Source organism: Rhinopithecus roxellana, chromosome 12 (genome assembly GCF_007565055.1).
Source record: "Rhinopithecus roxellana isolate Shanxi Qingling chromosome 12, ASM756505v1, whole genome shotgun sequence".
Taxonomy (NCBI): domain Eukaryota; kingdom Metazoa; phylum Chordata; class Mammalia; order Primates; family Cercopithecidae; genus Rhinopithecus; species Rhinopithecus roxellana.
This window is the reverse complement of record NC_044560.1, coordinates 74,903,320-74,927,806: the sequence shown is the minus strand read 5'-3', so window position 1 is coordinate 74,927,806 and position 24,487 is coordinate 74,903,320. Positions and strand designations below refer to the sequence as shown.

At 38.1% G+C, this 24,487-nt stretch overlaps 1 protein-coding gene across 1 annotated transcript in view; it reads right to left on the bottom strand.

Annotated features, from left to right (window-relative positions):
* Window positions 1-8,221: 8,221 nt before the first annotated feature.
* LOC104669315 (zinc finger protein 429) overlaps window positions 8,222-24,487 on the bottom strand; it is a 31,635-nt gene continuing 15,369 nt past the window's right edge. The window contains exons 2-4 of the mRNA XM_030912886.1: window positions 21,549-21,675; window positions 20,948-21,043; window positions 8,222-10,020 (exon numbers count right to left, since the gene is read on the bottom strand). Coding sequence (XP_030768746.1) covers window positions 8,222-10,020; window positions 20,948-21,043; window positions 21,549-21,675 — 2,022 coding nt within the window. The remainder of the gene's footprint in view (window positions 10,021-20,947; window positions 21,044-21,548; window positions 21,676-24,487) is intronic.

The window sequence follows — 24,487 nt, the reverse complement described above, 5'->3', positions numbered from 1 at the left end:
CCTCCCGGGGTTAAGAGATTCTCCTGTCTCAGCCTCCCAAGTAGCTGGGACTACAGGTGCATGCCACCATGCCTGGCTAAGTTTTCTATTTTTAGTAGAGACGGGGTTTCACTATGTTGGCCAGGCTGGTCTCAAACTCTTGACCTCAGGTGATCCACCCACCTCGGTCCCCCTAAGTGTTAAGATAACAGATGTGAGCCACCGCCCCTGGCCTGTATATTTCTTTAATTTGAAAACTGTCAAAGATGTCTACACTCAAAGAAAAAAACCAGAATAGTCTTCTACCCAAGGCTTCGCTGAAGAGCTCAACAACAGGATGTGTGTTGCTTTCCATTTATATAGCACAGATGGAAGCAAAACAAAAAAAGGCAAAAAGTAGAATATTCAGAAGAATATTGAAATGTTAAAATGAATTAGAAAATTTTTCAGAAATAATTTGGGTTTTTGCCTGAGGTCACAACTTACCTGATTAATAATTTCTACATGTCTGTGTGTGTATGTGTATGACTGAGTTATTTTACCCTTAGTACCCTTTTAAATTGCATTCAGGAAAATAAAAAAATTTAGGCTTGGAGGCCAGGTGTGGTGGCTCACGCCTGTAATCCCAGCACTTTGGGAGGTGGAGGTGAGCAGATCACTTGAGGTCAGGAGTTCGAAACCAGCCTGGCAAACATGGTGAAACCCTGCTTCTACTAAAAACACAAAAAATAGCCAGGCATGGTGGCTTGCACCTGTAGTCCCAGCTACTGTGGAGGCTGAGGCAGAATTGCTTGAACCCGGGAGGCAGAGGTTGCAGTGAGCTGGGATTGCGCCACTGCACTCCAGCCTGGACAACAAAGTGAGACTGTCTCAAAAAAAAAAAAAAGCTTGGAGGCTTTAATTCAGCTTAACAAATATTTCCAGAACCTGCATAATGTGCCTAGTATTACAGGAATGTATTTTTATTAGAATCTACTATAATTTCTAAATAGATTCTTTAGAGATTCGATTTTAAGAAATATTTAATACTCTAGGTAGATACCTGAAATACTGCAAAACTCAATATATTCATTGTCTTCCAGTATGTTCATAGCATTTGTAAGATGTCCAGAATAGTATCTGTAGAAAATAAGCCTAAGTGTATTTAAAAATGTATGTAGAAAATTATGGTATTATGATAAGCAGGTATATTCAGGATAAATGCATTAGAAAATTCTTGCTGGGCACAGTGGCTCACACCTGTAATCCCAGCACTTTGGAAGGCCAAGGTGGGCAGATCACTCGAGGTCAAGAGTTTGAGGCTAGTCTGGCCAAAATGGTGAAACTCCATCTCTAATAAATATACACAAATTAGCAGAGTGTGGTAGCGCATGCCTGTAATCCCAGCTACTCAGGAGGCTGAGGTAGGAGAATCACTTGAACCCAGGAGATGAAGGTTGCAGTGAGCTGAGGTTGCAACACTGCACTCCAGTCTGGCTGACAGTTTCAAAAAAAAAAAAAAGACTATGAATTCGTTTTAAACTATATGGTGAAATCGACTCCTAATTTTTATCTTTTTTTTTTTTTTTGAGACGGAGTTTTGCTCTTGTTGCCCAGGCTGGAGTGCAATGGCATGATCTCCGCTCACCACAACCTCTGCCTCCCGGGTTCAAGCAATTCTCCTGCCTCAGCCTCCCGAGTGGGAATACAAGCATGCACCACCACGCCCAGCTAATTTTTGTATTTTTAGTAAAGATGATGTTTCTTCACATTGGTCAGACTGCTCAGTCTGATCCTCAGGTGATCCTCCCACCTCAGCCTCCCAAAGTGCTGGGATTATAGGCATGAGGCATAGTGCCCGGCCTAATTTTTGCTTTCTAGATACATAAACTAGTTGATATATAAACTATTTTAAATTTGTTCCCCTCTTTATTAGTCCTTTCAGTTTGTTATGCCCGGTACTAGAACATCCAGTTTCACAGCATCTGCTACTTTGGGGACTCTCAATTTGCTCATTCATTCATTCATTCATTCATTTTGAGAAATTTTGCTCTTGTCGCCCAGGTTGGAGTGCAAGGGCGTGATCTTGGCTCACTGCAACCTCCTCCTCTCAGGTTCAAGCGATTCACCTTACTCAGCCTCCCGAGTAGCTGGGATTACACGCATGCACCACCATGCCCAGCTAATTTTTGTATTTTCAGTAGAGATGGGGTTTCACCATGTTGACCAGGCTGGTCTTGAACTCCTGACTTCAGGTGATCCACTTGCCTCAGCCTCCCAAAGTGCTGGGATTACAGGCCTGAGCCACCGCGCCTGGCCGCATTTTATACAGCCTAGTTCTTCTTCCCCTCTTAGTTTTTAATTCATTCTTTCTGTATTTGAATCTAAATCATATAAGCTCTACAAATTACTTTTCAATACTGACATACACTTGAGAACCACTTTTCTGTCAACTTCCCTTCCCCACCCCTCTAGTAATTTGGAATACTAATAGTGTAATTTTTACCTAGAACTGTAGTCAGTACATGCTGCAAAGTGGTTATTGTTCACTACAGATCCAAGCAGCATAAATTGATTTTATCAACTAGTAAATACAAATTTCTTTAATAATTATTGCAATCTATATTAGTTTGATTTTATGTCTAATGCTAAGTTTGCTGAAATACCTCCTCTTAACTTACACTTGCCCTAAAATAGTTTTTCATTTGTTTATAAAACTTTAAATTATCTCCGGGTTATATTTTTTTCCCCTGCAGATGTTGCTCCTGCCGATCACCTTCCTCCTCCTCTAATTCGCTGTCTCTCTGGACAATGTGAAGTTTGACCTGAGCTCCCCTCCTCACACCCTGTATGCATGTTCTGTCTCTGGGTCTCCAGCTGTTGTGTTCTGCTCTTGTTTTGCTTGCTGACTCCACAGAGAGTCTGCATCCTGGTATCCACAAAGAGTGCACGTTAGGTTAGGAGCTCGAGACCAGCCTGACCAACATGGTGAAACCCCGTCTCTACAAAAAATACAAAAATTAGCTGGGTGTGGTGGTGAGCGCCTGTAATCCCAGCTACTCGGGAGGCTGTGAGGCAGGAGAATTATTGAACTGGGGAGGTGAAGAATGCAGTGAGCCGAGATCACATCACTGAACTCCACCTGGGCAACAGAGCCAGACTCTGTCTCAAAAAAAAAAAAAAAAAAATCTAATTTAAAAAATGATTCCTGGCCAGGTATGGTGGCTCATGCATGTAATCCTAGCACTTTCAGAAGACAAGGTGGGCGGATCACTTGAGGTCAGGAGCTCAAGACCAGTGTGGCTAACATGGTGAAACTCCATCTCTACTAAAAATACAAAAATTAGCTGGCTGTGATGACACATGCCCATAATCTCAGCTACTTGGGAAGCTGAGGCAGGAGAAGCACTTCAACCTAGGAGGTGAAGGTTGCAAGGAGCCAAGATATTGCCAGTGTACTCCAGCCTGGGCAACAGAGCAGGACTTCATCTCAAAAAAAAAAAAAAGGAATAAAAAATTATAGTTTCTAACAAAACTGATATTTACCACACTTTGTGTAAGAATCTAATAGATTTTTTTGGCCAGGCACGGTGACTCAATCCTGCAGTCCCAGCACTTTCGGAAGACGAGGTGGGTGGATCACTTGAGGTCAGGAGTTCAAGACCGGCCTGGCCAACATGGTGAAACCCCATTTCTACTAAAAAAAGAAAATACAAAAGTTAGCTGGATGTGATGGCCATGCCCGTAATCCCAGCTTCTTGGGAGGCTGAGGCAGGAGAAGCACTTGAACTCAGGAGGTGAAGTTTGCAGTAAGCCAAGATTGTGCCAGTGCACCCCAGCCTGGGCAACAGAGTGAGACTTCATCTCAAAAAAACAAAAACAAAAACAAACAAACAAAATGGAATAAAAAAACGATAGTTTCTAACAAAATTGATATTTACCACACTTTGTGTAAGCATCTAACAGAATTTTTCCGGCCAGGGACGGTGACTCAATCCTGCAATCCCAGCACTTTGGGAGGCCGAGGAGGGTAGATCATCCGAGGTCAGGAGTTCGAGACCAGCCTGGCCAACAGGGTGAAACCCCATCTCTACTAAAATACAGAAATTAACCAGGCGTGGTGGCAGGTGCTTGTAATTCCAGCTACTCAGGAGGTTGCGGCAACATGAGGCAGAGGTTGCAGTGAGTCAAGATCGCGTCACTGCACTCCAGCCTGGGTGACAAGAGCAAGACTCCATCTCAAAATAAATAAATATATAAATATTTTTCTTTTACAGATAAAGAAAAGCAATGCTAAGTGATGTAATTCTCTCACCCACGAAAAATGTGTGCCTCGTATTTTAGCAATCCAAAAGTTATATTGATAAGCAAATTCTCCAGTTAAAACCACTTTTTCAGTGCAGTAAAAAATAAACTTTCGGCCAGGTGCGGTGGCTCACTCCTGCAATCCCAACACTTTGGGAGGCCGACTTGGGCAAATCACCTGAGGCCGGGAATTTGAGACTAGCCAGACCAATGTGGAGAAACCCCATCTCTACAAAACATACAAAATTAGCCAGGTGTGGTGGTGCATACCTGTAATCCCAGCAACTCAGGAGGCTGAGGCAGGATAATCACTTGAACCCGGGAGGGGGAGGTTGTAGTGAGCAGAGATCGTGCCACTGCACTCCAGCCTGGGCAACAAGAACGAAACTCCACCTCAAACAACACAACACAAAACAAAACAAAACTTTCTCATTAGAACCTACGAAGTACCATGTGAAATGAAGAGTGAGAAAACTGTTGCCATAACACAGTAAGAGAAGGACTGTAGTTCATTGTAATGTGTACAACCTTGGAATACACATAACACAAACAAAACAGGATAGTTAAGAAACAAGAGAAGCAAAATTTCTCTTTAAATTCAGCAAGAGTCAGCTTTGCAGCCTAGAAAAAAATGCTTCCCCATATGAAGATTTCTTCACCATGGATATTTTTTATCTCTGACTTGGAAATACAAACTAACTCCAGCAGGAATATTTCTGGCTTATTATGGAGCATCTGTGACACAGGAGGTACTTTCATATTTGTTTGCTACATTTATATATAAAAACATTCTCATGACTTATGAAGTCTCCCTAGTACTTACCTGAACAAATTGACTCAATAAATTTACTTGTCACTTATAAAAGTGAAAGAAGCAATAACCTAAAAAAAATGCTTATATGGGGTTCTCCAGTTAATAAAACAAAATGGAATGTCATAAATATAAATACACTAATTTTTGAATTATATCTAAAAATTACCTTGTGTGCATTACTCAATTTTATAAAATTTATTATAATCTCTGACCAGCTCACATAATGAATACTTCATAAACTATACAACAAAAAATATACAGAAAACACACAAAAAAAATTAAGGGTAGACCATGAGTACCAGGCAAATAAATACAGAGAATTTGCATACGGAGATTCTGAACCATAAGCCATAAAATTTTACAGTAATAAATTCAATTAAAAGAGAGTATAGAATTGTTTTCAGCATTTTTGAGGTTTTGTGTTTTCTAGTAAATTAGCAACCTTATTAAAATGATTCCTTTTGTTCCAATATTGCTCTTTTCTTCAAAAAATAGGTGTACTCACACAAAGACACTTAAAAACTGTATAATTTTCTTACATCTAAGATTTACCATTAGAGCAATATATGTGTATATTTAACTCTATGTAAATCAAAACTAAAAGTCTGTGTGTGTTTGCAGGCAGAGAGGCCACATGTTCAAAGAAAAATATATTACAAATAAATGAAAATATTTAAGACTCAGAAATGAGTTTATTTATACTTTATATAATGTTTTATGACCACAAAAATAACCATGCAGTCATTAGCAATTTAATTGTACACTTTAAAATAATTAATTGTACACTTTAAAATAATTGAGTTGTCTGTAATATAAAAGATAAATGTTATAAGTGATGGCTACATAATTTACCCTAATGTAATTATTACATATTATATGCCTGTATCAAAATATGCCAGATTTGCAGAAATATATACACATATTATGTACTCACAAAAAAAAGAAAAAAATTTAAATAACAAAAAAAGATACATATTTAACCTATGCGAACAATATTAACTTATCTGCCGGTTAAAGCTACTGGCAAAAGAGATTACTAGAGATGCTATTCCACTATGTTACCAGACAGTATATTGCTACCATCATTTACCTATACCCTTGAGTAACGTGGGATAGGTTAAAGTTGGTGGCATAATAATGCTTCATTAAATGCACAATAGTCTTAACATGGTAAAACATAATTAAAATCAAATTTACACATAATTTTAAAAATTTAAAATATGCTGTATTTCATGACATAAAAGCTCAATCACTAAAATAATTTACAATTTTAGTATTCACTTTTAACTAAAAAATATTTTCTATCATTATAATACAGAAGCATATTACTCTGAACATCGACCTCATACATCACTCAGTAAGTTAACCACAAAGAGCCTCTTCACTTAGATTTTCATCAAGCATCTTATATTTTAATGTCCTTACTTTTTTATAGAAGAGGCTATAATTTCCATCTAATGAGTCTTTTATATGTGATGCAGCAATAATTGATCACATGCTTTCACATGTGAATAGGAACAATGAAACAGCATGAATCTGATACTTGAATTACCTCATAATTTGCTTTTCAAAAATTTTTTATATATATACTTTTTAAAGTATACTTTGGGCTGGGTGCAGTGGCTCATGCTTTGGGAGGCTGAGGTGGGCAGATCACTTGAGGTGAGGAGTTTGAGACCACTCTGGACAAAATGGTGAAAACCCATCTCTACTAAAAATACAAAAATAAAAAATAAAAGAATTAGCCAGACATGCTGGTGTACGCCTGTATTCCCAGCTACTCAGGAGGCTGTGGCAGGAGAACTGCTTGAACCCAAAAGTTGAAGTTGGCAGCAAGCTAAAATCGTGCCACTGAGTTCCAACCTGGGCAACAAAGTGAGACTCTGCCTCAAAATAAAATAAAATAAAATAAAATAAAATAAAATAAAAAGTACAATTTGAATATAACAGCAAAATATCTTCTACTCTCTTAACAGTTATATACAAGTAATTTAACAACTTTAGTTTTGGATTATTTTCTATACTCAGCACTTTAAATCTGAAATGTTTGTGTCTTAGTTATTTCTACTGTAAATTCTGGTATTTATATAGACTCAATTTTGAATTACATATTTTTTATACATATGGCATATGCAAAAATATATCTTAATATAAACTCTTCAGTGTTTTCTAAGGTATAGTTTTTGGGGAAAAAGGTTTTTCCAAATTTATTACATTTGCTGGATTTTTTTTCAATATAAATTTTTGACGTTGAGAAAGCTGGTGCAACTGCTTCAGGGTTTTCCTCTAGTATAAAATGTGTACAATAAGATCTGTGATACAAGTAAATGCACTATAACCCGCTTTACATTTGTAGTGTTTTCCCTCATAATACATAGTCTCCTTCACTTTAAAAGGCTTATATTTTCTACAAGATTGTTTCACAGTAATTGCACTTACAATGCTCTAAGTATCAACTCTCTGTTAAGATGTGAGCAGATATTAATGGACTTTTCCACACTTTTAAAATTTGTACACCTTTTTTCAGGTATAAATGCTTTTCTATGCAATAAGGTGTGAGCATTGGTTAAGAGTTTTGCCACATTCTTCACATTTGTAAGGTTTCTCTTCTACTATGAATTTTCCTTTATTTATTTATTTTTAATTTTTTTAGACAGAGTCTTGCTTTGTCACCCAGGCTGGAGTGCAGTGGCGTGATCTCAGCTCACTGTAACCTCTGGCTCCCCAGTTCAAGCAATTCTCCTGCCACAGCCTCCTGAGTAGCTGAGACTAAAGGCATGCGCCACCACATCCAGCTAATTTTTATATTTTTAGTAGAGATGTGGTTTCACCATGTTGACCAGGCTGGTCTTGAACTCCTGACCTCGTGATCCACCCGCCTCGGCCTCCCAAAGTGCTTGTATTACAAGTATGAGCCACCATGCCTGGCCTACGAATTTTCTTTTTTTTTTTTTTTTAGACAGTCTGGCTCTGTCACCCAGGCTGGAGTGCAGTGGCATGATCTTGGCTCACTGCAAGCTCCGCCTCCTGGGTTCAGGCCATTCTCCTGCTTCAGCCTCGCGAGTAGCCGGGACAACAGGCGCATGCCACAAAGCTTGGCTAATTTTTTTTTTGTATCTTTAGCAGAGACGGGGTTTCACCGTGTTAGCCAGGATGGCCCCGATCTCCTGATCTCGTGATCCGCCCGCCTCGGCCTCCCAAAGTGCTGGGATTACACGCGTGAGCCACCGCGCCCGGCCTATGAATTTTCTTATGTTGGCTAAGTCTTGAAGACCGGGTAAAAGCTTTGGCACATTCTTCACATTTGTAAGGTTTCTCTCTAGTATGAATTTTCTTATGTTGAGTAAGTCTTGAGGATCGATAAAAAGACTTGCCACATTCTTCACATTTGTAGGGTTTCTCTCCAGTATGAATTTTCTTATGACTACTAAGGTTTGAGGAGTGGGTAAAAGCTTTGTCACATTGTTGACATTTGTAGGGTTTCTCTCCAGTATGAATTTTCTTATGTTGATTAAGTCTTGAGGACCGGTTAAAAGCTTTGCCACATTCTTCACATTTGTAAGGTTTCTCTCCAGTATGAATTTTCTTATGTTGATTAAGTCTTGAGGACAGGATAAAAGCTTTGCCACATTCTTCACATTTGTAGGGTTTCTCTCCAGTATGAATTTTTTTATGACTGTTAAGGTTTGAGGACTGCTTAAAGGCTTTGCCACATTCTTCACATTTGTAGGGTTTCTCTCCAGTATGAATTCTCCTATGGCTAGTAAGGTGTGAGGACCGGTTAAAAGCTTTGCCACATTCATTACACTTATAGGGTTTCTCTTCAGTATGAATTCTCTTATGTCTAGCAAGTGTAGAGGAATAGGTAAAAACTTTGCCACATTCTTCACAGTTGTAGGGTTTCTCTCCAGTATGAATTTTCTTATCTTGAGTAAGTGTTGAGGAACAGGTAAAAACTCTGCCACATTCTTCAAATTTGTAGGGTTTCTCTCCAGTATGAATTTTTTTATGTCGAGTAAGTCTTGAGGACTGGTTAAAAGCTTTGCCACATTCTTCACATTTGTAGGGCTTCTCTCCAGTATGAATTACCTTATGTTTAGTAAGAGTTGAAGACCAGTTAAAGGCTTTGCCACATTCTTCACATTTGTAGGGTTTCTCACCAGTATGTATTCTCTTATGGCTAGTAAGGGTTGAGGACCGGTTAAAGGCTTTGCCACATTCTTTACATTTGTAGGGTTTCTCTTCAGTATGAATTATCTTATGTTTAGTAAAGGTTGAGGATATGCTAAACATTTTGCCACATTCATCACATTTGTAGGGCTTCTCTCCGGAATGAATTCTCTTATGGGTAGTAAGGGTTGAGTACCTGCTAAAGGCTTTGCCACATTCTTTACATTTGTATGGTTTCTCTCCAGTATGAACTCTCTTATGGTTGGTAAGGGTTGAGTAGTGGTTAAATGCGTTGCCACATTCTTCACATTTGTAGTGTTTCTCACCAACATAAATTCTCTTATGGTTAGTAAGGGTTGAGGACTGATTAAAGGCATTGCCAAATTCTTTACATCTGTAGGTATTCTCTCTAATGTGAATTATCTTATGTTGAGTTCGTTGTGAAAGCATGCAAAATGATTTGTCACATTTTTTACATTGGAAAGGTTTCTTTCCAGTAAGTCTTGTCTTATATCTATCTGCATTTGAAAATGCATAAAATACTTTTACATATATATCACAGTGATACATTTTGCTCTGGGTAGGTGTCAAACATTGGTTAAGTCCATTATAACCTCCTTTGTATAGTTTATAATCACCTACAGTTTTATAGCCTTTTCTTAATTGTAAGTTCTCAGGTCCACATTTATCATATCTCCTCAGTGTCATTTTTTTGAAAGAATCTTTTATGTCTTGCTCTGTCCAAAAGTCTTCAGCAAAATGAGAACATATAACTAAAAAAAAAATTAAAACAACAAATTACTTCACTTACTAGACTCAGATATATATACTTCACAAACATAACCTCTAAATTATACAAACTACATAAGCAACATGGCATAGCAAAATACCAGACTCTAATTTCTTCATAAACATATAATTGTAACAAAGACACACTAACCAAAATATATTTGTGGATAACTTATCAATAAGTTATATGCGTGCAATGCCCCAGGTGAGTACAATGCAAAGAGTCACATAGAATGAAACAAATTTCTGTTACATATACCCAACACAGCTCTTCCTGTTCCCCAATAAAACACAGTGCCTTTGGAAGTAAATTGCCAACTCCTGGTTTTGCTTTTAAATGACAAGAAATATATTGGCACATACATCTTTATTTCTGGCTTCTAGGATATTATCAGATGCTGAATTTAGTTTCCCATGACATAAAATGCTGAAAGAAATGGTGATCCATCCTGGCTAACCTGGTGAAACCCCGTCTCTACTAAAAAATACAAAAAACTAGCTGGGCGAGGTGGCGGGCGCCTGTAGTCCCAGCTACTCGGGAGGCTGGGGCAGGAGAATGGCGTGAACCCGAAAGCCGGAGCTTGCAGTGAGCCGAGATCTGGCCACTGCACTCCAGTTTGGGCGACAGAGCAAGACTCCGTCTCAAAAAAAAAAAAAAAAAAAAAAAAAAAAAAAAAAAAAAAAAAAAAAAAAAAAAAAAAGAAATGGTGGTATACTTTGGTCAGGTGTAGTGGCTCACGCCTGTAATCCCAGCACTTTTGAAGGACAAGGCAGGCAGATCATAAGGTCAGGAGTTAGAAACCAGCCTGGCCAAAATGGTGAAACCCTGTCTCTACTAAAAATACAACAAATTAGCTGGGCATGGTGGCAGGCACCTATAATCCCAGCTACTCAGGGGGCTGAGACAGGATAATCACCTGAACCCAGAAAGCAGAGGTTGCAGTGAGTTGAGACTGCACCACTGCACTCCAGCCTGGGCAACAGAGCAAGACTCTGTCTCAAAAAGAAAGAAAGAAAGAAAAGAAATGGTGATATACTCGGCAATGACAGTTTGAGTCTGCTGAGACCAAAGGTAAAAAATGCTACAGAGTGGAGCAACTGCAGTACCACAGACAGGGAACAGGTGTAGCTAGTGATTACTGACTATTAGGATGAAACATGAATACACTTCTTTAAAAAATAAAAACAAAGTTTCAGACAAGATACATCCTAACAACATATTTGAGAGACTGCAAGAATCTCTAACCAAGACAACTGATTTCAGATTATGCCAGGACAAAGCTGCATTATCAAGATTGTGAGAGATAGCTTTCTTTAAATGTCCAAATCTCAATCAAAGCTTACAATGTATACAAAATATTAAGGCACCATGGCCCCATCCAAAAATTTATAAAATTTTTAGAAAGCAAAACCATCAAAAAATGAGATGTAGAGATTAATATTTAAAATTTAAGATAAATTGAATAACACTAAATGAGTAAAATATGAATATAATCTACTGAACATCAGAAAAATGAGGATAACAAAAAGATTAAAATTATCACAAAAACAAAAATTTTGGAGATAAAAAATAAAAAATAACTGAAATATTATTAAAAAAATGAAGCTCAACTAGGATACACACAGAAGATATTTATAACAAAACATATATAAACATAATTGTAAAAGTCACAGACAAGAGAACCCTAGAAGCTGCAAGACAAAAGTGATGTGTCATTTGTAAGCATAGTCTCATATAAAAAATCAGTGAATTTCTCAGCAAGAATATCACAGATCAGAAGTAAACTGTGTGATATTCTCAAAGTCCTGGGGGAAAAAAACAGCTGTCAAGTGAATATAATACAGTCAGCAAAACTGTCCTATCAAATAAAAAGTAAAACACATTCCAAAATAATCAAATCCTGAGAAAGGATACTGGCACGGTATATACTCTATATAAAGCCTATATATCAAAGATACTGAAAGGAGTTCCTGCTGTTGAAAATAACATGATGCAAGAAAACAACACATAATCATATAAAAATATGTAACTTTGTGGGAATGATATGCACATACACAAAAATAAAATTCCTTAAAATTCTTTATTCTTTTTTTTACCTTAGAATTATTCCTTAGAATATTTTTATTTCTTAGAATTATCATAATGGTGCACAAAACATTTTAAATTATTATCTAAAAGTTGAGAGATAAAAACATAGAAATTATTACAGAAATCTGTTAATGAATATACAACATAAAAAGATAATCAGTAACATGAATAACAAAGTTGAGGGCAGATGTAATGAGGAAGTATTTTTGTATGCGACCGAAGTTAATGTTTTACCAAATTAAAATATAGTTTTATTGTTGAGAAGCTTTAGGTAATACCAAAGGTACCACAAAGAACACATCTGTAGAGACAGACACATACACACAAAGAGAAAGAAGTGAAAGCATATCAATACAAAAATTAAAAAGAGGCCGGGCGCGGTGGCTCAAGCCTGTAATCCCAGCACTTTGGGAGGCCGAGATGGGCGGATCACAAGGTCAGGAGATCGAGACCAACCTGGTTAACACAGTGAAACCCCGTCTCTACTAAAAAAATACAAAAAACTAGCCAGGCAAGGTGATGGGCGCCTGTAATCCCAGCTACTCGGGAGGCTGAGGCAGGAGAATGGCGTAAACCCGGGAGGCGGAGCTTGCAGTGAGCTGAGATCCGGCCACTGCACTCCAGCCTGGGCGACAGAGCGAGACTCCATCTCAAAAAAAAAATAAATAAATAAATAAATAAAATAAAAAGATACAAAGCAAAACAGAGAAAATGATAAAGATATAAAAATCAAACAATAAAATAAGTGTTTTTCTTTCAGAAAATTATTTAAATATATATAAATTTAACTTTCCAATCGAGATATATTTTCAATAGATTTATAAGAAAAATTTTCAAACTCAAGATCCATCTTGCCTTTCTACAAGAGTCACAGAAGATCTAATGATAAAAAAAGACTAAAAGTGGCAAAATGGAAATAGATATTTCATGTAAATATTAGCCAAATGAGAGAAGTCAAAATAGTATCACACAAGCTACTGTGATATTTTATATGTAAAATATACTTAAAAGTTTATTTCAAAAACTGTCATATTTTATAAAATGTACTTGAAGTCAAAACTCTAAAGAGACAAAGAACAACACTAAACAATACTAGATTCATTCACTGGGAACCTATGACAAATTTGTATATGTGTGTGTCTGTGTGCATGTGTGTATCTCACTTGAGGGTTCCCAATATGTATAGCAAATACTGACAGAATTGAAGAAACACATAGAAAGCAATATAATTAGCACAGGATATTTCAATACTCCACCTCCTGTAATAATAAGACAAGATAGAACATTAGTAAGGGAACAGAGGACTTGAAGGTAATATAAAACTATTATTCCTAACAGAAGTATAGAGACCACTCCTAAACAACATCAGGATACACATCCTTCTCAATTGCTCACATAATATTTTTCTTGCTAGATCACCTGTTAGGCCAAAAAAGAAGTCTTAACAAATTTTTTAAAACTGAAATCTTATGGATTACTTTCTATGACCAAAATGGAATGAGAGTATACAACAATAAGAGGAAAAACTAAAAAATTCACAAATATATAGGAATTAGGTTACAGTGAGCCGAGATTCACGCCACTGCACTCCAGCCTGGGTGACAGAGTGAGACTCTATCTCAGGGGAAAAAAAAAAAAGAAATTAAGCAACACACTCTTCAGCTCTTGAGCATACTTAGTTCAAAGGTTTAAATAACTAATATTGTGAAGATATTCATACTACTCAATGTAAATTTACAGATTTAATGCAATGTTTTTCAAATTTCTCATTGCACTCTTGAAGAAATAGAAACAGCAACCCCCAAAGTATAAGAAATAACAAGAGACAGACAACAAAGTACCCAACAATCTTTTAAAAAGGAACAATGTTGGAGGAATTACAGTTCTTGATTTCAAAACACATTACAAAGCTACAGAATTAAAACAAATTGGCATGAGTATCAAGGTGAAAAAGTAGACTAATCAAATAGAATGCAGCACATATATAAACGTTCACATATATGATCATATGAAGGGTCATTTTCATACCCATTATTATTGTAACACTGTTACTAAAGCCAATGGGTTGAACCAATGCAAATTTCTGTCAGCAACTTATTCAGTGGATATAATTTGAAATATAAAAATAATAAAATATCACCCACATTTGAGAAAGCAGGAAATATTCTAACAATCATAAAGATAAAGCTCAATGACATTATGTAAAATGAAATGAGCCAGCCACATGTTTGGAGAACACAAACATTCAAACCATTATTACAGAACAACTAGGCTTAAAAGACTTGTACAAAACTTTCCAGCTGAGGCCAGGCACGGTGGCTCATGCCTTTAATCCCAGCACTTTGGGAGGCCGAGGCGGGCAAATCACGAGGTCAGGAGATGGAGACCATCCTGGCTAACACAGTGAAACCCCGTCTCTACTTAAAAAAAAAAAAAAAAAAAAACAGAATAAATTAGCCACGCATGGTGGTGGATGCCTGTAGTCCCAGCTAGTCAGGAGACTGAGACAGGAGAATGGCGTGAACCCAGGAGGCGGACCTTGCAGTGAGCTGAGATCGCACAACTGCACTCCAGCCTGGGAGACAGAGCGAGACTCCATCTCAAAACAAACAAACAAACAAACAAACAAACAAACAAAAACTTTCCAGCTGAAAGCAAGAGATTCTCTCCAGTCAAAAGTAAAATAGCCTTATTTGCACCTGGTGTATTCTGTTAGAACACAAATCAAGTCTTACTAAATTTAGGAATACTGGCTGGGTACAGTGGGTCATGCCTTTAATCCCAACACATTAGAGATCAAGGTGGAAGGATCACTTGGAGCCAGAAGTTTGAGACCAGGCCTGGGCAACATAGTGAAATCCTGTCTCTACAAATAATTTAAAACTGCACTAGCCAGACATGGTAGTGCATGTCTGTAGTCTCAGCTACTCACAAGGCTGAGATGGAAGGATCACTTGAACCCAGGAGGTTGAGGCTGCATTGAGCCAAAATCATGCCACTGTACTCCAACCTGGGTGACAGAGTAAGCTCCTGTCTCAAAACAACAAATAAAGTTCAAAAGACCAAAATTACACACTATGTTTTCTGGCCAAAACTAAATAAAACTAGGAACTAAAAGCAAAAGTAAAACTGGAAAATCCAAAAATATATGAAAATAAAACATGCTCTTCAACATTTTCTTGCTTAGGGGTCAAAAATTTAATTTTTCAAATATGTCAATACAACATACAGTGATAAACACATTTAATATAATCCCTAAACAATCCCAAAGCACAGTTTTTTACAGAAATATTGTTTAAAATTATAAAATTTGGTCATAAACTATAGCCAAACACCCATGAAAAAGAACAAAGAGGCATTATACTTTTTGATTTCAAAACATATTAAAAGCTACAATAACAAAAACGATGTGGTACTGACAAGACAGATGAAAGATGAAACAACAGAACACATAGCACAGAAATAAACCCTTCTGTATATGATCTTCCACAAAACTGCCATGAGCACATAATAGAGAAAAGAAAATCTCTTTAAAAAATAATATTGGATCCATTTCTTCTTTATTAGTCTATTAGGTTGGGGAAGTTCTCCTGGATTCCCTATTTAATAAATGGTGCTGGGAAAATTGGCTAGCCATAAGTAGAAAGCTGAAACTGGATCCTTTCCTTACTCCTTATACGAAGATTAATTCAAGATGGATTAGAGACTTAAATGTTAGACCTAATACCATAAAAACCCTAGAAGAAAATCTAGGTAGTACCATTCAGGACACAGGCATGAGCAAGGACTTCATGTCTAAAACACCAAAAGCAACGGCAGCAAAAGCCAAAATTGACAAATGGGATCTAATTAAACTAAAGAGCTTCTGCACAGCAAAAGAAACTACCACCAGAGTGAACAGGCAACCTACAGAATGGGAGAAAATTTTTGCAATCTACTCATCTGACAAAGGGCTAATATCCAGAATCTACAAAGAACTCAAACAAATATACAAGAAAAAAACAAACAACCCCATCAAAAAGTGGGCAAAGGATATGAACAGACATTTCTCAAAAGAAGACACTCATACAGCCAACAGACACATGAAAAAATGCTCATCATCACTGGCCATCAGAGAAATGCAAATCAAAACCACAATGAGATAACATCTCACACCAGTTAGAATGGCAATCATTAAGAAATCAGGAAACAACAGGTGTTGGAGAGGATGTGGAGAAATAGGAACACTTTTACACTGTTGGTGGGATTGTAAACTAGTTCAACCATTATGGAAAACAGTATGGCAATTCCTCAAGGATCTAGAACTAGATGTACCATATGACCCAGCCATCCCACTACTGGGTATATACCCAAAGGATTATAAATTATTCTACTACAAAGACACATGCACACGTATGTTTATTGCGGCACTATTCACAATAGCAAAGACTTGGAATCAACCCAAATGTCCATCTGTGACAGACTGGATTAAGAAAATGTGGCACATATACACCATGGAATACTATGCAGCCATAAAAAAGGATGAGTTTGCGTCCTTTGTAGGGACATGGATGGAGCTGGAAACCATCATTCTTAGCAAACTATCACAAGAAGAGAAAACCAAACACCGCATGTTCTCACTCATAGGTGGGAACTGAACAATGAGATCACTTGGACTCGGGAAGGGGAACATCACACACTGGGGCCTATCATGGGGAGGGGGGAGGGGGGAGGGATTGCATTGGGGAGTTATACATGATATAAATGATGAATTGATGGGTGCTGACGAGTTGGGTGCAGCACACCAACATGGCAAAAATATACATATGTAACAAACCTGAACGTTATGCACATGTACCCTAGAACTTAAAATATAATAAAAAAAATATATATATATATATTGGAAACTGGATTATCAATACAGCCTAGCCAACATGGCGAAACCCCATCTCTACTAAAAATACAAAAAAATTAGCCAGGTGTGGTGGCACATGCCTGTAGTCCCAGCTACTCAAGAGGTTGAAGCAGGAGAATTGCTTGAACCCGGGAGATGGAGGTTGCAGTGAGCTGAGATTGCACCAGTACACTCCAGCCTGGGCAACAGAGCAAGACTCCATATCGAAAAATAACAAAAGAAACACTGGTAAAATAAAGTTGGATTCTTTCCTTGAATCATATACAAAAAACATTTTAAATACTTGGACATTAAAAAAAAAAAAACTAACGAATCCCTTAGAAAAAAATATAGAAGAAACACAGGACATTGGACTTGGCCGCTTTTCCTTAGATACATTAAATGCATGAGCAACAAAGAAAATTAAAATTTAACTGCACTAAAAATTTTCTGCACATCAGAGAAAACATTCAATAGAGTGACAATGTCTCTTAGGAAATGGATGAAAATGTATGCAAATCACATGTGATATGATTTAATATTCAGAATATATAAAAACCTCTTGAAACTAAACAAGTTAAATAATGTGATTTTAAAATGGGAAAATAATTGAACTAAGTTTTCAGCAAAAAAGATACACAACTGGAAAAAAAGCATTTAAAAAGAACACAAGATCACTAATTTGTAGAGATATGCATGAAAATCACAATGAAAAACAAAATCACCTCACATCCATTAAGAATGGCGGCCGGGCGCGGTGGCTCAAGCCTGTAATCCCAGCACTTTGGGAGGCCGAGACGGGCGGATCACAAGGTCAGGAGATCGAGACCATCCTGGCTAACCTGGTGAAACCCCGTTTCTACTAAAAATTACAAAAAAAAAACTAGCTGGGCGAGGTGGCGGGCGCCTGTAGTCCCAGCTACTTGGGAGGCTGAGGCAGGAGAATGGCGTGAACCTGAAGGGCGGAGCTTGCAGTGAGCAGAGATCTGGCCACTGCACTCCAGTTTGGGCGACAGAGCAAGACTCCATTTCAAAAAAAAAAAAAAAAAAAAAAGAATGGCAACTGTAAATTTTTTTAAAAACACCAAATCTGTTAATGATGCAATGAAAATGAAACCATGCTGACTGTGGGAAACAAGAATGCAGTTATTACTTTAAAATGTTATGTTTCTCAAATACTTAAAAATGAAAAAAAAAAAAAAAGAAAATCAGACTGGGCAAGGTGGATCATGCCTGTAATCCTAGCACTTTGACATGCTGACGCAGGCAGATCACCTGTCAGGAGTTTAAGACCAGCCTGGCCAACATGGTGAAACCCTGTCTCTACTAAAAATAGAAAAATTAGCCAGGTGTGGTGGCTCATGCCTGTAGTCCCAGCTACTTGGGAGGCTGAGGGAGGAGAATCTCTTGAACCCGGAAGGCCGAGGTTGCAGTGAACCAAGATTGCACCACCGCACTCCAGCCTGGGTGACAAAGTGAGACCTTGTCTCCAAAAAAAAAATTTCTCTCACACAGAGGCATCTTCGGTCTTATGCTTTTAAATTTTTTAAGGATTCTACTTTCCCCTCAGTGATCTTTGTTCAAGCTTACAGTGAGAGCCAAAGCCCTCTTCATGGTATATAATATACTGCATAATCTGACTGCTTTTTCACTGCTTTGGGGGACACACAAGTATCTGCCTAATTTTGAAAAACTCTTTGTGAAACTACTTTTTAGGTTGTCTTTTCGTATTATGTCTAAAATGTTTGAGAGTAGTGGTTTCTGTTCCAGTGGTGTTTTTTTGTTAATTTTTCTGCACAGTCCATTACGTTTGTATTACTATAGTCTTGAAATATAGTTTGACATTATAAAGTATGACGTTCTTTTTTTTTTTTTTTTGAGATGGAGTCTCGCTCTGTCGCCCAGGCTGGAGTGCAGTGGCCAGATCTCAGCTTACTGCAAGCTCCACCTCCCGGGTTCACGCCATTCTCCTGCCTCAGCCTCCCGAGTAGCTGGGACTACAGGCGTCCGCCACCTCGCCTGGCTAGTTTTTTGTATTTTTAGTAGAGACGGGGTTTCACCGTGTTAGCCAGGATGGTCTCGATCTCCTGACCTCGTGATCCGCCCGTCTCGGCCTCCCAAAGTGCCAGGATTACAGGCTTGAGCCACCGCGCCAGGCAACGTTCTTTTGCTTTGTTCTTTTTCCTCAAGATTGCTTTGGCTATTCAAAGTTTATTGTAGTTTCATGTAAATTTTAAAATTGCATTTCTGTGGGGGAAAAAAAAACCACTGAAATTTTCATTGGGAATTCATTGAATCTATATATCACTTTGAATAATATGGTACTTTAAAAATATTTATTGTTTCAATCCATAGACATAAAATATTTTAAAATTTATGTCTTTTCTAATTTCTTTCATTGATACATCTTTAATTGTAAATACTTTTTACCTCCTTGGTTAAATTTGTTTTCAGAAATTTATTATTCTAATGCTATTGTAAATAAGATTGTTTTCTTCCTCTATCAGATAGTTTAAGTGTACGGAACCATAACTTACACTTGTATGTTAATTTTATATGTTGCTAATATACTGAGGGCATTTATTAGTTTAGACAGGTTTTAATGTACTGTTTATATAGTTTTTTAAATATAAGATTATATAATCTACAAACAGCAACTTTTTACTTGTCTTCAATTTCAACGCTTTTTTTTTGTTTGTTTGTTTTGAGACAGAGTCTCACTCCATCACCCAGGCTGCAGTGCACTGGCACAAGCTTGGCTCATTGCAACCTCTGCCTCCTGGGTTCAAGCAATTCTCCCTGCCTCAGTCTCCCAAGTAGCTAGGATTACAGGCGCCTGCCACCACGCTTAGCTAATTTTTGTATTTTTCACTAGCAACAGGGTTTTGCCAAGTTGGCCAGGCTGGTCTGGAACTCCTGACCTCAGGTGATCCAGCTGCCTTGGCCTCCCAAAGTGCTGGAATTATAGGCGTGAGCCACCATGCCCAGCCTATTTTCTATTTTTCTGACTAATATTTATGCCACATACTTCCAGTGCTATTATTAAAATAGAGGCATTAACAATGGGTACAATACAGTTTTGCACTGGTGTCTGTGAATTTGAAGAAGAAACACCTCTTCAATTTTTATAAACTGGCCTTACGAGGTAAGGCTCTTTTGTTGGGTCCCCAGGGTGCTGGGATGCCCTATGGGTTTGTAGTACACAGCAGGTGTAGCCTGGTCACAAGGCTGCGGGGTCTGCACTAGGGTCCACCTTTAGTTGGCTTATTACAAGGGGCTTTGGTAGTTGCTAATTCCCATTTTATTTTTTGACAAAGTAAATATTCTTCAGGACTTTGTGCTGTAGGGCAGTCACTAAGACAGGTGTTTTTTGTTGTTTTTTTTTTGAGATGGAGTTTCACTCTTGTTGCCCAGGCTGGAGTGCAATGATGCCATCTCAGCTCACTTCAACTTCCCAGGTTCGAGCGATTCTCCTGCCTCAACCTCCTGAAAAGCTGGGATTGCAGGCATGTGACAGCACGCCCAGTTAACTTTTTTTTTTTTTTAGATGGAGTCTCGCTCTGTTGCCCAGGCTGGAGTGCAGTGGCGCGATCTTGGCTCACTGCAAGCTCCGCCTCCCTCCTGCCTCACCCTCCCGAGTAGCTGGGACTACAGGTGCCCGCCACCATGCCCAGCTAATCTTTTTGTATTTTTAGTAGAGACGGGATTTCACTGTGTTAGCCAGGATGGTCTCGATCTTCTGACCTCGTGATCCACCCGCCTCGGCCTCCCAAAGTGCTGGGATTACAGGCGTGAGCCACTGTGCCAGGCTGAAAGTTTTTTAGAACGCAGTTTTTCAGAAAATATTTTCTTTGAAACATAGCTTCCCAAATCACATTGTAAGGACTGGCTTTCTTTTTGGCCTTGGGACCTCTCATCTGTGTTGTCTGTTGTATTCACTCTCACCTACCTGGGGGTTCATCCACCATTTCATGTCGCTTCATATTCCAGGGTTCTTTTTCTTTCTCTAGACAGGTGATTAGATCTGGCTTAGAGACAGCAATGCCTGTTTAATTAAAAATAAAGAAGATGAATCTTGCTTATATTCTGTAATTACCAATTTAGTAATGTGCTCAGTGAAGAGGATGTAGTACAATATTCTAGTAAATTAATCCCCAAATACCAATTTATAAGAGAAATTTCTAAATCTTTAGAAAATATTTTAAATTTGTAGGTTCTCAATTTCATTGACCAGTACTACTTAATAAAAAATCGATTGTGACAATTAGATTTTAAGGTGTGGGCAACGATATTTTAGGCCACTAAATTCCTGAAATTATCACTAATCAAGAGTACATAATACAAATCAGCTCAGGAATATGGAAAGTTCAGGTGAAGATAAAACATCTTGAAGAAATTCTTTTCTACATGAACAAATCCCCAAACTTTTCTTAAAAACAAGAATCTGAAATTTATTTATGCAAAGCATAAATTACCAAAAAACATTCTACAAAGAGGAGAAATGAAACATTTAGGGTATATTAGGAATGGTGTATTGAAGTTATTCTCACCCAGGAAGACCAGGTTTCTGTAGTTCTCCAACATCACATTTCTATATAAGTTCTGTTGTGCTGGGTCCAGGCACTGCCACTCCTCTAGAGAGAATTCTATGGCCACATCTGTAAATGTCAATGGTCCCTGAAACACACACACACACACACACACACACAGGGAGAGAGAAAGAAACATATTTACCAAGTGCCCATGGGTAGACTTTTTTAATTCAAGGGGAAATGAGAGAGAAAAGAGAACTGCTTCTCACTTATACGACTGACTGAAATTATTCAATAAATTAATTTACAAACAGAAATATTCTCTAATATATTCTCTAACTTTGAGAAGACAGTGTCATAAGATCCACAACATCAGTGTACACAAGACATTTTTCTAAATGATAGAGTATAAAATTAAGGGCATGAACACAACATATACATTTTTGAATGCTATGTTTACATCTTACAGAATGAGTTGTGTATATTTTTCAGATCAAAAAGACATGTTGAGTTAGAATTTATCTCTCACATTTTAATGTATTCAATGAACTGAAGATTTTGTTAATACAGATTATTTTTTCAGAAAATCTGGAATAAAGTCTGAGTTGCTGAATTTCTAACAAGCTCACCAGTAATGCCAGTGTTTTTGGCCCAAAAATAATATTTTGTCAAACATCCAGTAAATGAAGGAACCTGTGTTTTTCCCAGTTTTTTTGCATTGTAAACAAAGATGAGAGCTTTCATTTTCCAAAGACAGATATATGCAAAGAAAACCTAAGGAAGAAGGGCAGCTACCAGATTAAATGTGATGGCATCAGCTGCATAAAGACAGTTAATAATAATGAAAACATAATCAACTATACTAAAACAGTCTCTCAGAGAGTTCTTTAACCAAGCGAATCATTAACATCAACTGCACTAGAACAAATTTTTATGATGCACTGGTACACACAGAAAGACACAGCCTCACTGATGTGATATTGCTACCTAAAAGGAAATTACAGTCTGAATTTAACCATAAAGAAACATCAGTTTTATTCAAAGTTTAAGATATCGATAACTCATGGGTTCTGTAATCTTTTCTCTTTTTTGATACGGAGTCTCGCTCTGTCCCCCAGGCTGGAGTGTAATGGCACGATCTTGGCTCACTGCAATCTCCACCTCCTGGGTTCACGTGATTCTCCTGCCTCAGCCTCCACAGTAGCTAGGATTACAGGCGCCTGCCATAACGCCTGGCTAATTTTTGTATTTTTAGTAGAGATGGGGTTTCACCATGTTGGTCAGACTGGTTTCGAACTCCTGATCTCAAGTTATCCAACCACCTCGGCCTCCCAAAGTGTTAAGATCACAGGTGTGAGCCACCATGCCCAGCCAAGTGTTCTGTAATTTTTTTTTTTTTTTTTTTTTTGAGATGGAGTCTCGCTCTGTCACCCAGGCTGGAGTGCAGTGGCCGGATCTCAGCTCACTGCAAGCTCCGCCTCCCGGGTTCACGCCATTCTCCTGCCTCAGCCTCCCGAGTAGCTGGGACTACAGGCGCCCGCCACCTCGCCCGGCTAGTTTTTTTTGTATTTTTTTAGTAGAGACGGGGTTTCACCGTGTTAGCCAGGATGGTCTCGATCTCCTGACCTCGTGATCCGCCCATCTCGGCCTCCCAAAGTGCTGGGATTACAGGCTTGAGCCACCGCGCCCGGCCTGTTCTGTAATTTTTAATAGTGATTTAAAGTTGTCTTTTTTTAGCACTCGAGAGAACAAGTACCTCCTAACATATATATATGTCTATATATATTTGGAATTTTCTGGGTAATAAATGCCATCCTGTTTAAACAAGCATTTTTAAAATCCTGTTCTGCGTAAAGCCAATGGAGAACACAGATGGAACCTCAACATTACATGTTCTCCATCTCTACTGAGGAACCCACCTTTCCCCAATTGAAACCTTGAGTATCCACACCTCATGTTTCACAGCCACAAGGGAACATTTTTAATATTGCAGATTAATTTATAATCTTGGTGAGAACTCTGCATGGCATATAAAAAGCTATGATGTAGAGAATGTACAGAAAGATCTGGTACGTAGGAAGGAAATATTTTTCAGAGACCCTTGACTATCATAAAAATTTTTTCAAGTAGTTAAACTCATTAGGGAGGAAAAATACAAGTTGAGAAGTAAAGGCTTGCAAGTACTAAACGCATGACAGTCCAGGAGGTAGAGTGGACACAACTCTTGATCTGGGACATCATTAGCTGAAAAATCGCCATTTATTCTTCTTTCTCCAATTTCTCTGAAATTCCCACTCAGATGAGGTTCTCCAAATAAATTACACCTGCATCTTGAGAATATGCCTTTTAAAATGTCAGCAGTACCTGTTTACCTGCTACCACCACACCCACAGTTTGCAGAAGAACCAAGACTTGCAAAAAAAAGTCAACTCTTTTCTGTTCTTTATAACAGAGGAGATTTAGAAACAATGCACTGCTCCATGGAGATACATTTCTTCTTTCCTATCCTCAGGTGCCCTCCCCTGCCACAGACAACAGCAGTTTCTGCTACAATATTGGTAATATAGACCGCACTGCCCTGCCCCTACCAAACTCAAACAGAATAGGCTCTGTAACCACCCTTTAGTGCAAAGGTGAAACTTAACTCTCATGGATGTGTTTTGAAGCTTTCACACTTGATTCTGGCCTCATCTTAGAATCACATAAGGTGCTTAATTAAAACAACATGGATGCTTCTACTTGAAAGTAGTAGTAGTAGACAGGGTTTCACTGTGTTAACTACTACTTGAAAGGGCACAAGTAAACAGATCTTTGCAAATTGGCCATGGAGTCCTAATTAGAAACCTCAGTTGATAACCACTTGGCAAAGCATGGGTGTTGGCCGGGCGCAGTGGCTCACTCCTGTAATCCTAGCACTTTGGGAGGCTGAGGCAGTGGATTTGCCTGAGCTCAGGAGT